Source organism: Diabrotica virgifera, chromosome 9, assembly GCF_917563875.1.
Source record: "Diabrotica virgifera virgifera chromosome 9, PGI_DIABVI_V3a".
NCBI lineage: Eukaryota > Metazoa > Arthropoda > Insecta > Coleoptera > Chrysomelidae > Diabrotica > Diabrotica virgifera.
In genome coordinates this window covers 223,841,149-223,853,196 of record NC_065451.1, presented here as the reverse complement: position 1 = coordinate 223,853,196, position 12,048 = coordinate 223,841,149, and the positions used below count along the sequence as shown (strand labels likewise).

General features: G+C 33.3%; 1 protein-coding gene across 1 annotated transcript; it reads right to left on the bottom strand.

Moving 5' to 3' along the window:
• Nucleotides 1-1,603: 1,603 nt before the first annotated feature.
• LOC114325040 (uncharacterized) lies at nt 1,604-3,707 on the bottom strand. Its single transcript, XM_028272962.2, has 2 exons — nt 2,321-3,707; nt 1,604-2,267 (listed from the first exon to the last, which is right to left on the bottom strand). Exons 1-2 carry the CDS (start codon nt 2,522-2,524, stop codon nt 1,815-1,817), a joined length of 657 nt encoding a protein of 218 aa, XP_028128763.2. The 5' UTR covers nt 2,525-3,707; the 3' UTR covers nt 1,604-1,814.
• Between the last annotated feature and the right edge of the window lie 8,341 nt (nt 3,708-12,048).

Below are 12,048 nucleotides of genomic sequence, written 5' to 3'. Positions count from 1 at the left end.
GTGTTTTCATTATTTTATCCATATTTTCTTTGGTCAAGGTCCATGTTTGGCATACGTATGTGAGAATTGGGAGTATGCACTGGTCAAACACTCTTGTTTTTAAGTATTGTATCTTTTATTCTTTAGACCCATTTTAGTTTCCCAAATCCTGCCCAGGCTAATCTTACCCTTCTTTTCACCTCCGCTGTTTGGTTTTCCTTATTTATTTTTATTATCTGTCCCAAATATATATATAATCATTAAACGCTTCTATTTCGGTTTCGTTTAGTATTATGTTTCTATTTTCTTGTGTGTTTGTCATTGTTTTTGTTTTCGTAAAATTCATTTTTAGACCTATTTGTTCGGATTTCGTTTCTAGTTCGGTTTGGTTCATACCAGTAATATATGTAGACTTTATTTAAGTAAGAACGAGTTTTATTGGATAATGTATATAATTTTAATTTTTTATTAGTGTACCAGTGGCTAGACTCTTTATAGAAGTATCCTGAGTACTACGAAAATATCATTTTTGATTATGAACATGATAACTAATTGTTGGGATACTAAAAGATATAAACAATTGATCTTAAGAAAGCATATGATAGAGTTCCTCGAGAGATTCTGTAGTGGGCACTCAATAAGACAGGAGTCCCTGGTGAATATGTTAAGATTGTGAGAGATATGTATGAGGGAGTAACGAATATGTTGAGGACAGGTGTGGGAGAGACTGATAATCTCATGTGAAAGTAGGATTGCACCAAGGCTCGGTGCTTAATGTATGCTCATGTAGTGTTAGTAGGAAATAGTGAAAGAGGCTTAGAAGAAAACCTGGAACAGTGGAGACAAGCTCTGGAGGAAAAAGGTTTAAAACTTAGTAGGACAAAAAGAGAGTATTTGGAATGGTCATTTAAAGATGGAGTTACTACAAATAAAATGGTATCTTTGGATAGTGAAATGATTGCGAAAAGCAATAGTTTTAAGTATTTAGGATCGGTATTACAGAATAATGGATAAATAGATGAAGATGCATGCAGTAGAATTAGGGTTGGATGGATGAAGTGGAAGGAAACGAGCTGTGTGTTGTGTGACAGAAAAATTCCAATGAAGCTAAGGACAAAATTTTATAAAACTGCCATGAGAGCGACTATGATATACGGAACTGAATTTTGAGCAGCGAAAAAGAAAGGGGAACAACAAATGCATGTGGCCGAAATGAGAATGCTTAGATGGATGAGAGGAATGACAAATGATAAAATTAAAAATGAGTATATTAGGGGGAAGTCTAGGTGTGGCACCAATTGATGCCAAAATGAGAGAGCAGAGGTTAAGATGGTTTGGTCATGTTCAACGTCGAGACGTTAATCACCCAATACGAAGAATTGCTGAAGTGCAGATTCCTGGAAGGAGTGGGAGAGGAAGACCAAAGAAGACCCGGGCGGAGACGATTAGGCAGGACATGTTGGTAAAGGGGATTAATGTTGAGATAAACCAAGATAGAAGTGTATGGACAAATGAAATTAGGGAAGCCGACCCCGCATAGGTGTAAGCCAAAGAGAATGATGACTAAAAGATATAAAAAATTAATACTACAAAGCTTTTACTGAATAAACTATAATTAAAAAATACAGAAATACATAAGTAAATATTCCAAATTAACATAAACATATTGCCATAATACAAATCAGATCAACTCTTCAGCTAATGTTGACAATTTCTCCAGTATATTTTGAAGGATTATATTTTTCCTTCTTTTTATATTAAGGTTCGTTTTCATTATATTAATTTTTTCTCGGAAGTAAGCTTTTTTTATATTATTCTTTTTATTTAAATAATCCTTATACGTCATTGCAGCAGCAGATGCATTCATAAAATTTTCTTTTTTTTTTGGGAATTCTCTTTTTGGACCGCATTGTTGATCGATGATTTCTATTTTCATTTTTTTGTGGTGTTTGTAATTTTATGTCTTGGGGATCTTCGTTTGTAATCTCCAGATTTGGCTCAGTGTCCAGGCTTTGGTTGTTTTCATTACTACCATCTTGTACGTCAATCTGGGAATTCAGAGTCTCCGACAACATATTTGTTGTAGATGAATTAAAATCGAAGGAAACCATTGATTCCTCAACTGTATGTCCTTCCACCGAAACTTCTTTAATAATGCTATATACATCTTCTTCTGTCGATGTTAAATTATCCTCGGGGGGTATTGGAGGGCCTCCACCTGTTTTATTCTGGTGTTTTTTAATGTTCCCCATTTTGACTTTCGTTCTTGAACGAATGTCTTGCCAACACTAAAAAAGGTAGATTAAAAGTTTGTCAATAAAAATTACATGATTATGGTTACCTTTCTCCAGCTCTGCCAGGGTTTAATTGCCCCACCCATACTATTTAGGGTATTGGTAAGGTCTTCCCATAATTGTTCAGAATCTTTCTGAGAAAAATCTTGAGAAAACCTTCCACTACTCAACTGAGGTTTTGTTTTAATGTATTCCACTAAAACTTTCTTTTGCTTTTCGGTCACTTTTAGCAGCCTTTTTTTCTGGTCCATTTTCTGGATCGTACAGAAAGTAAACTTATTTGAACTTATTTACAAAAATCAAGACTTATAGTGTATTTTTATAAATCTTAAATAAAAATACGGTTAGACAGACGTTATACTGACATACAACACATTTTATTGAGTTTATCAATGTTGCCAAATCATACAATCGCTATTTTTAGCGAATTCGATAAAGGCGTAACGAATTCCGTCAAAAATATAAATTTTGTATAGTACTCGTTATCAAGTAATAGCTAAAATGCGAATTCGTTATATAACGAAGAATGTCAAAAATCGAGGTCCTGCATGGTTATGCCTTTTTTATGCCTCATGTGATCATTTTCATTCTTTAAAGCCGGTTTTACATTTATGAGTACTCCGATATGAGTTACTCTCATAGACATATTAGGGATAGACAAGCTATACTGAGCAAAAAAGTGTAACGCGCGGGCAGTCGATCGATGATCAGTCTATCTGTTTTTACAAAGCGATCCCGCTTATGTGACAGACAAAGATGGCTAGACCACTCAAAGTGAATATTGGCCATTACTGTTGGCGTTACACCTCAATGCACAGAGCGGCCCATACCTTGCCTGGTTTACCTTTTATTATGTCTATGGTTACTCTATACTGAGGGCATCTCGGAAGTGTAAACGAGTTCCCGGAACCTTTTTCTACTTGGATGCGACACGAGTACTTCATATTTTAGTTAATGCGAGTTGACACGATCCAAGTGTACTTGAAAAAAGAAAGAAAAACTGAAAGAGAAATGTTTGTACCAGAACACTGGTAGAAATGAAGACCAGTTCAAAATTTATGGTTTTTATAATGAAAGACTAGAATTTTGAATCTAGGATTGAAAGACTAGGATCTAGATACACTTCGGCAGATTCGACATAAAGGTACTGTACCGGGAATATGAACCATGCAGTGGCTTAACTTCTACAGAAATTTGCCTTACCAACAACTGGAAGGACAACAAATCACATATCAAGGTCCCGACGAACCAGACAACTGCTTCGATAGCGAAGATGACTATTAATATAAATAGTCTATGATAGATATTAATAGTCTATAACTATTATAGTTAAGTTTACTTCTAGTGTTGTTTCCTACTTTTTGCATTTTGATGCCAATTTTTAATTTCTTTTACAAGAAAGATACAAGTACAGTACAAGTATTTCTGTTTTTTATTATTCTAAACTATCTTATAAAATGCTAAGTTTTGTTAAATCTGATATAATCATTATTGTACTATTACATAAAAGTTTTTGAAGTTACCAAGACCAGCCAATGACAAACTATTTTGAAAAACAAGCTGTAGAATTTAGGAAAGGTGTTAAACTTTAAACTTGATTTTCTCAAAACTACTAAAAATGCACTTGTATCCCTTGGCTTCTACACGCCTTATTTGATTTTTCATCTTTGGTCTATCAATTCAAATAGTTTGTTTAATTTTTATATTATTTTCTTTATAACAGCCCGTAAGTAGGTTGAGTAGACACTTTCAGTATTTTACTTTGACACGGAACAGTTTGTAGTTTGTGAGCATTAGAATGCTAAATACGACTATGGCTAAAACCATTCACCGACACAATAAATCAGAAAGAAGAGTAGAAAAGAAGAAGAAAAAAGAAGAGATTTTCCGAAGACAACCGAACACGAATCATCATAGGCGGAGGTATTTCAAATAAAATATTAGTTCCATTTTTCACCAAATCGCTCAAAAGGCGCTGTCGTTGACAACTGCCAACTTGAAAATCAAAACTGCCAAATCCAGCTGGTTGCTGATTCAGACAGTGTTGCCAATCGGCGCATAATTATGCGATTTGCGCATAATTTAAGGGCCGGCGCATAAATTTCGCATCCTGCATAAAATGGCATAATTTCGCACATTCCAGCAAAGCAAAGGAAAAAAACGAAAAAACCAATGACAAGCCTCAGTTTATAAAAAGAATCCTCGTCTTCTTTTTTCTTGTAAAACGTAAAGGAAAAAATGTATGTGACAAATTTGTCAAATGTGTCTAATAATATGAATATGTCTAACTTCACTTATATTATTTATCACATTTTTAATTATGGATGGGATTATGATTATCTTTGATCATCGTTTTATGATGTTCTAGTTCTGTTTTAGTTTTGTTTATTAAAAATAACTCATAAATTAAAGTTGATTCTCGGTTTTAATCTAGATAATGTGCACGGCAATTGGAAGGGGAAACACAAAAAATGGGTTTTTCCGGTTTTTTCATGAATTTTGTCCTGCTTTCAAGGATTTTTGGTCGTTATTTCATTTTGCGTACAAAATTCATGGAAAAAACACGTTTTTCCACTTTTTTGGCTAAGTCCAAAAAAATGCAAAAATTAGCGTTTTCCCATTTTCTAGATTTTTACCCAATTTTTCAAAAGATAGTAAAGAATAATGAAAAGATGTATAGACACCATTATTTTAAATAACAGATACTGGTATAATATAACGCTACGTCAGAATATCTTAACATGAACAACTACTTACTTATAATATAAAGAAAAATTCGAATGTTCAGTCTTTTAATTTTTCAGAATGTCTTAAGGCTGTATGACACTATACATTTTCTTGTATCATTTCTAATATCGTTTCTAATATGTCAAAAAAATGCATAGTGTCATACACAGATACAAGAAACGATATCAGAAACGATACAAGAATTTGAGTCAGACACAGATTCTTGTACAAGAACTGCGCCAATTTCTGCGCAAAGAGCAAAAACGTAAAACCTGCTGGTAAAACATCTAAAATATCATAATTACTTACTCATAATGGCGGCTGAAATGAAAATGGGATCATGTATTGATGAGTTTATTTGTGTTTTTGTAGGTATTATTTATAAATCTTATATTGATACTTAATATACCGTTTGGTATGGACTACTGTTCTACTAATAACCATATATTTAGCTCCTAGTAAAGTTCAAACTATAAATTTAGGTTTCATGGTGCATAATTTTTTACAAAATACAATAGCTCCTAATTTGGATCAAATTGAAGATAATTCTAATGCAAATATTTTAGCACAAATTCAAAACAAAATAAAAACACAAATAATCAACCTCAAACAGTCAACGTAAAATTCTGGTTAACATTAAAATGTTAATTAAAAGTTTATAAATTTTATAAAATCCTTAAAATCAGCTGTAGATGCAGTACTACCATAACGTGACACGGGGTGACAAACAAAATATCGACCAATCACGTGCCGAATTTCATACAATTTTCGATACAAGAACTTGCATAGTGTCATACAGGGCACAAATGTACGTATAAGAAATGATATAAGAAATGATACAAGAAAATGTATACAAGAAACGATATCAGAAACGATATTAGAAATGATACAAGAAAATGCATAGTGTCATACAGCCTTTACAGTCAGAGAACTAGCAAACAGCTGGAGTGGAGCGGATTTGGCTTTGGCCGGCAGTTTTGATTTTCAAGTTCAAGTTGTCAGTTGTCAACGACTGCAGCGCCTTTTGAGCGATTTGGTGAAAAATGGAACTAATATTTGATTTGAAATACCTCCGCCTATGATGATTCGTGTTCGGTTGTCTTCGGAAAATCTCTTCTTCTTTTTTTTATTGTGTCGGTGAATGGTTTTAGCCAATGACGTATTTAGCATTCTACTGCTCACAAACTACAAACTGTTCCGTGTCAAAGTAAAATACTGAAAGTGTCTACTCAACCTACTTACGGGCTATTATAAAGAAAATAATAGGTTTGCTCCAACTAGCGGTTAAACCAGTCAGAAACTATCACCGAATTAGTCCAGAGAAATAAGGTTTTTTGAGCAGCCAGGTTGCAAATGGATTTTTTTGGGTACAATATACCTAATACATTATAAAAACAAAAATGCCCGTCACAGTTTGGACGAGAAATTTAGTTATTAACAAATAAGGGTCAAAAATTTCAGTTTTTCGTTTAAATTTTAAATACAGGTTTAAAATGGCACTTTTTGAATGTTGGTCCGATCATTTTTTGCTTCGGAAATTGCAATATAAGACTAAAATTTCAAAAATAAAAAATGTGCTATAACTTTTGCGAAAATGGCCTTTCATATTGCACAAAAAGTTGAGTCAAACCTTCCATATAATGCACAAAAATTTTTAAGATGATTCGTCAATTAGTTTAAATTTTATTCAATTTGTTTATCGCAAAGGGCTTTTTTCGCAATGTTATTGTTCAGAAAATAATGATGACATAGGAATTCTGTGGACACCACAGGCAAGGAGAATAGTTATATTTTCAAAGTGTTGAAAAAAATCATTAAAAATTCGTTGTTATCACTCCGAAAAAAGTTTAGTAGAGTCATTTTTGGCTTATAAACAATTTGAATAGCTTTGTTAATATTTACTAGAGTAAATCTACTTTAGGATTTCAAAAGCTGGTATTTGTACACAAATTTTCAGAAAAAAACTTTTTGACTAGGTTAATTAGGTTTAAAGTTAGCCACTTTTATTATTTACCTAATTCGCAATTACTTCTATATACACCAAATTCTCCTGTAACAGTGTTAGTTACCATACTACTTCGAAACGGTATTTTTTATACCCATAAGTTATAAGGGGGGCTGCCCCCTGACATTTTTTTTATTTTTTTGGACAAAATTATCTACCTTAATTTTATATGATGTAGAATTAAAAAATACATATAACCCTTAATTTTCACTCTTTTATCACCAACCTCTATTTGTTAATAGCCATCTATATATTTACATCTATAAAATTCTCCTGTCACATTGTTAGTTTCCATACTCCTCCGAGACCGCTTGACCGATTTTGATGAAATTATATGTATATTCGATAGGTTTTAGAATCCGTAATCTATTTTTCATATCCCTGAGTGATAAGGAGAGTTCCCTGTAACATTTTGTAATGTTAGGTGGTGATGTGTGTACATAACGTACTCTACAAGACTACGAGTACATACAAATTTAAAAAATTATGATCAAAATCCATCAACAAGCTCCGGCGATATTAATCGCAGCATATGTTTGCAGAATCAGTTTCATTTTTTGAGTGCACGGATTTTATTAATTCCCCTCCACCGACCACGAATTAATTCAGTTCGGTCGCCATTTTTAAAACTTTATTAACCACTCTGTTAAGGTTCAAAGTTTACTCAAACTTTTACACATAAACTATATTATCTTCAACTTCAAAGTAGCTCAAGTTAGGTTGCTTAATTGTTATAAACAAAGTAGCCGTCAATTAAATAAAAAAAGTGGCTAACTTTGACCGTAATTAACCTAGGCAAAAAGTTTTCCTTTGAAAATTCGTATAAAAGTACCAGTTTTTCAAATCCCATTGCAGTTTTAGCCTACAGTCAATATTAACAAACTTATTCAAATTGTTTATAAGCCAAAAATGACCCTATTTTAGTAAAATATTTTCTGAGTGATAAAAATGACTTTTTAATGATTTTTTTAAACGCTTTGAAAATATGACTAATCTTCTTTCAAATTGTTTTCACAGAATTGCTATATCCTTATTATTTTCTGAACAATAACATTGCGAAAAAAGCTCTTTGCGATAAACAAATTGAATAAAATTTAAACCAATTGACGAATCGTCTTACAATTTTTAGAATTAAAAAATACATACAACCCTTAATTTTCACTCTTTTATCACCAACCTCTGTTTGTTAATAGCCATCTATATATTTACATCTATAAAATTCTCCTGTCACAGTGTTAGTTTCCATACTCCTCCGAGACCGCTTGACCGATTTTTATGAAATTATATATGTATATTCGGCAGGTCTTAGAATCGGTCGTAATATATTTTTCATATCCCTGAGTGATAAGGGGAGTTCCCTGTGACATTTTGTAATGTTAGGTGGGAATGTGTGTACATAACGAAACTGTGTGGGCTGTTTGACTAAAATTTTCACGCAATATGAAAGTCTTAAATTCATTTTCGCAACAGTTATAGCAAATTTTTTATTTTCGAAATTGTAGTTTTATTTTGCAAATCCGAAGCAATAAATGATCGGATCAAATTAAAAAAGCGCTATTTTAAACCTTGGCTCATCTACTAAAGGAAAAATATTATAAATAAGATATTTAATTACCCTATTTTTACCTGTAACGATTTAAACGAAAAAACTCCAATTTTGACCCTTATATGTTAATAACTAAATTTCTCGTCCAAACTATGACGGGCATTTTTGTATTTATAATGTATTAGGTATATAGTACCCAAAAAACCCATTTGCAACCTGGCTGCTCAAGTGTCCCGAACATGGTATATTTTTGCCTTATTTTCCTGGTGTAAATAGTCGACCAGCGCGAGTAGAGGTGATAGCACTGAAGACTGTATTATGTTCTCGCACTGGCCAACTGTTTGCTGACGGTTTCTGACTAGATAAAAATTATGCAAAATAATAGATATTGGAATTGATAGACCAAAGACGAAAAATCAAATAAGGCGTGTAGAAGCCAAGGGATACAAGTGCATTTTTACTAGTTTTGAGAAAATCAAGTTTAAAGTTTAACACCTTTCCTAAATTCTACAGCTTGTTTTTCAAAATAGTTTGTCATTGGCTGGTCTTGGTAACTTCAAAAACTTTTATGTAATAGTACAATTATATCAGATTTAACAAAACTTAGCATTTTATAAGATAATTTAGAATAAAAAACAGAAATACTTGTACTGTACTCTGTACTTGTATCTTTCTTATAAAAGAAATTAAAAAAACATCAAAAACTCATTCAAGCAAAAAGCTTTTCAAACTCATTCAATCCTCCAATGCCTTCAAAATATCATATTTGACCTTAGCTTTATCAAAGAATACTTTCCAATACCTTTCAAACGCGTGTTTAGTGATCAAAATCGGTTAAACTGTTTAGAAGTTATCGAGCTCCAAAATTATATTTCACTTAACCATAATCGCCGAATTGGTCTAGTTCAGTGGTCAGCAAAGTGTTGCTCCGGAGCCGCATGTGGCTCTTGGGTTCCTAAGTGCGGCCTTGGCAAAAATATCCACGGAAAGCGCAATAATATTTTCGTTAAAAAAACTTGGTAGGAAAAAAATTACATCTTATTTTAATAAATTAGCATTTGCAAACTTTAACATTTGTCAAAAATTCTCTTAATGCTACGATAACCGAGTTGAAATTTTCCCTTTTGAAATTGCCATTGGTAGCTTTGCAATACAATTGTTAGATTTAAAAAAAACAAGGAGATATGGCGCTCTAAATTCGAACGTCTTTTTGTTGAATTGGAAATATTGGAGAAGAAAAAACGTGAGCTTAGTTCACAACACAAGTGGTCTGCTTTTAATGACCTAGAGAAAGAAGACAATCATTTTCACCGCTTGGAATAGCATTGCCGACACTTACAATCAGCTGGAAAAGTTCGCGTTTGCTATTCTCTCCCTTTTTGGGATCTACATAGCTATATTTACATTTTTGCGCCACTTAATATTCATATCAGCTATTTTGTAGCTGGAATATTGTATGGGCCACTCATTTTTACTGCGGTTGTCGGTTTTTTTATTCTTGTATCGAATAGTCCAGAAAGCTGAAATTCCCTCGTAACGTATTTTACATACTACCTCAATTGACAAAACAGCTGTTTCCCTAGCAACCCCTTCTGTCATCCTCAAGTTATCACATTCCATTATGCACATCATCTCGTTTTCATTTCATTTTGTTCCGTGATGGTAACAGGAAAAGAGTCCAGATCGACCAGCGGGTAGAGACAGCAGAGTAGCTGCAAGATTTGGATGCCTGTAAACATCAAACCCCTATGAAGAAAAAAAAACGGCTTTTCAAACTCACTCAATCCTCCAATGCCTTCAAAATATCATATTTGACCTTGACTTTATCAAACAATACTTTTCAATACCTTTCAAATGCGTGTTTATTGATCAAAATCGGTTAAACTGTTTAGAAGTTATCGAGCTCCAAAATTATGTTCCACTTAACCATAATCGCCGAATTGGTCTAGTTCAGTGGTCAGCAAAATGTTGCTCCGGAGCCGCATGTGGCTATTGGGTTCCTTAAGTGCGGCCTTGGCAAAAATATCCACGGAAAGCGCAATAATATTTTCGTTAAAAAAACTTGGTAGGACAAAAGTTACATCTTATTTTAATAAATTAGCATTTGCAAACTTTAGCACTTGTCAAAAATTCTCTTAATGCTATGATAACCGAGTTGAAATTTTCTCTTTTGAAATTGCCATTGGTAGCTTTGCAACACAATTGTTGGATTTTAAAAAAACAAGGAGATATGGCGCTCTAAATTCGAACGTCTTTTTGTTGAATTGGAAATATTGGAGAAGAAAAAGTGTGATCTTAGTTCACAACACAAGTGGTCTGCTTTTAATGACCTAGAGAAAGAAGACATAATCATTTTCACCACTTGGAATAGGGCTTTTCATCGATTCTCATTTGTTTCGAGCTTCTGTCATATGTTTTATAATCTGTGTATAACATTAATATACACGGATTATACGACATATGACAGAAGCTTGAAACAAATGACTGTGAATGAAAAGCCCTATAGCACTGCCGACTCTTACGATCAGATGGAAAAATTCGCGTTTGCTATCCTGTCCCTTTTTGGGCTCTACATAGCTATATTTACATTTTTGCGCCACTTAATATTCATATCAGCTATTTTGTAGCTGCAATATTGTATGCGCTACTCATTTTTACTGCGGTTGGCGGTTTTTTTTTATTCTTGTATAAATAGTCCAGAAAGCTGCAATACCCTCGTAACCGCCATTTCCCAATCTACTTCAATCGACAAAATAGCCGTCTCCACAGCAACCCCTTCTGTCATCCTCAAGTCATCACATTTCATTATGCACATCATCTCGTTTTCATTTCATTTTGTTCCGTGATGGTAACAGGAAAAGAGTCCAGATCTGCGAGCGGGAAGAGGCAGCAGAGTAGCTGCAAGATTTGGGTGCCTGTAAACATCAAATCCCTTTGCTATGAAGAAAATAAAAACAGCTTTTCAAGCTCATTCAATCCCCCAATACCTTCAAAATATCATATTTGACCTTGGCTTTATCAAACAATACTTTTCAATACCTTTCAAACGCGTGTTTATGATCAAAATCGGTTAAACTGTTTAGAAGTTATCGAGCTCCAAAATTATATTCCACTTAACCATAATCGCCGAATTGGTCTAGTACAGTGGTCAAAGTGTTACTCCGGAGCCGCATGTGGCTCTCTTGGGTTCCTTAAGTGCGGCCCTGGTAAAAATATCCAAGGAAAGCGCAATAATATTTTCGTTAAAAAAACATGGTAGGAAAAAAATTACATCTTATTTTAATAAATTAGCATTTGCAAACTTTAGCATTTGTCAAAAATTCTCTTAATGCTACGATATCCGAGTTGAAATTTTTCCTTTTGAAATTGCCATTGGTAGCTTTGCAATACAATTGTTGGATTTTAAAAAAAAACAAGGAGATATGGCGCTCTAAATTCGAACGTCTTTTTGTTGAATTGGAAATATTGGAGAAGAAAAAATGTGATCTTAGTTCACA

Excerpts from the sequence above, each read along its gene's own strand:
- LOC114325040 (XM_028272962.2), bottom strand. The coding sequence starts at position 2,524 with ATGGACCAGAAAAAAAGGCTGCTAAAAGTGACCGAAAAGCAAAAGAAA. Across the intron at positions 2,268-2,320 it reads CCTGGCAGAGCTGGAGAAAG|TGTTGGCAAGACATTCGTTC; the intron begins GTAACCATAATC and ends TACCTTTTTTAG.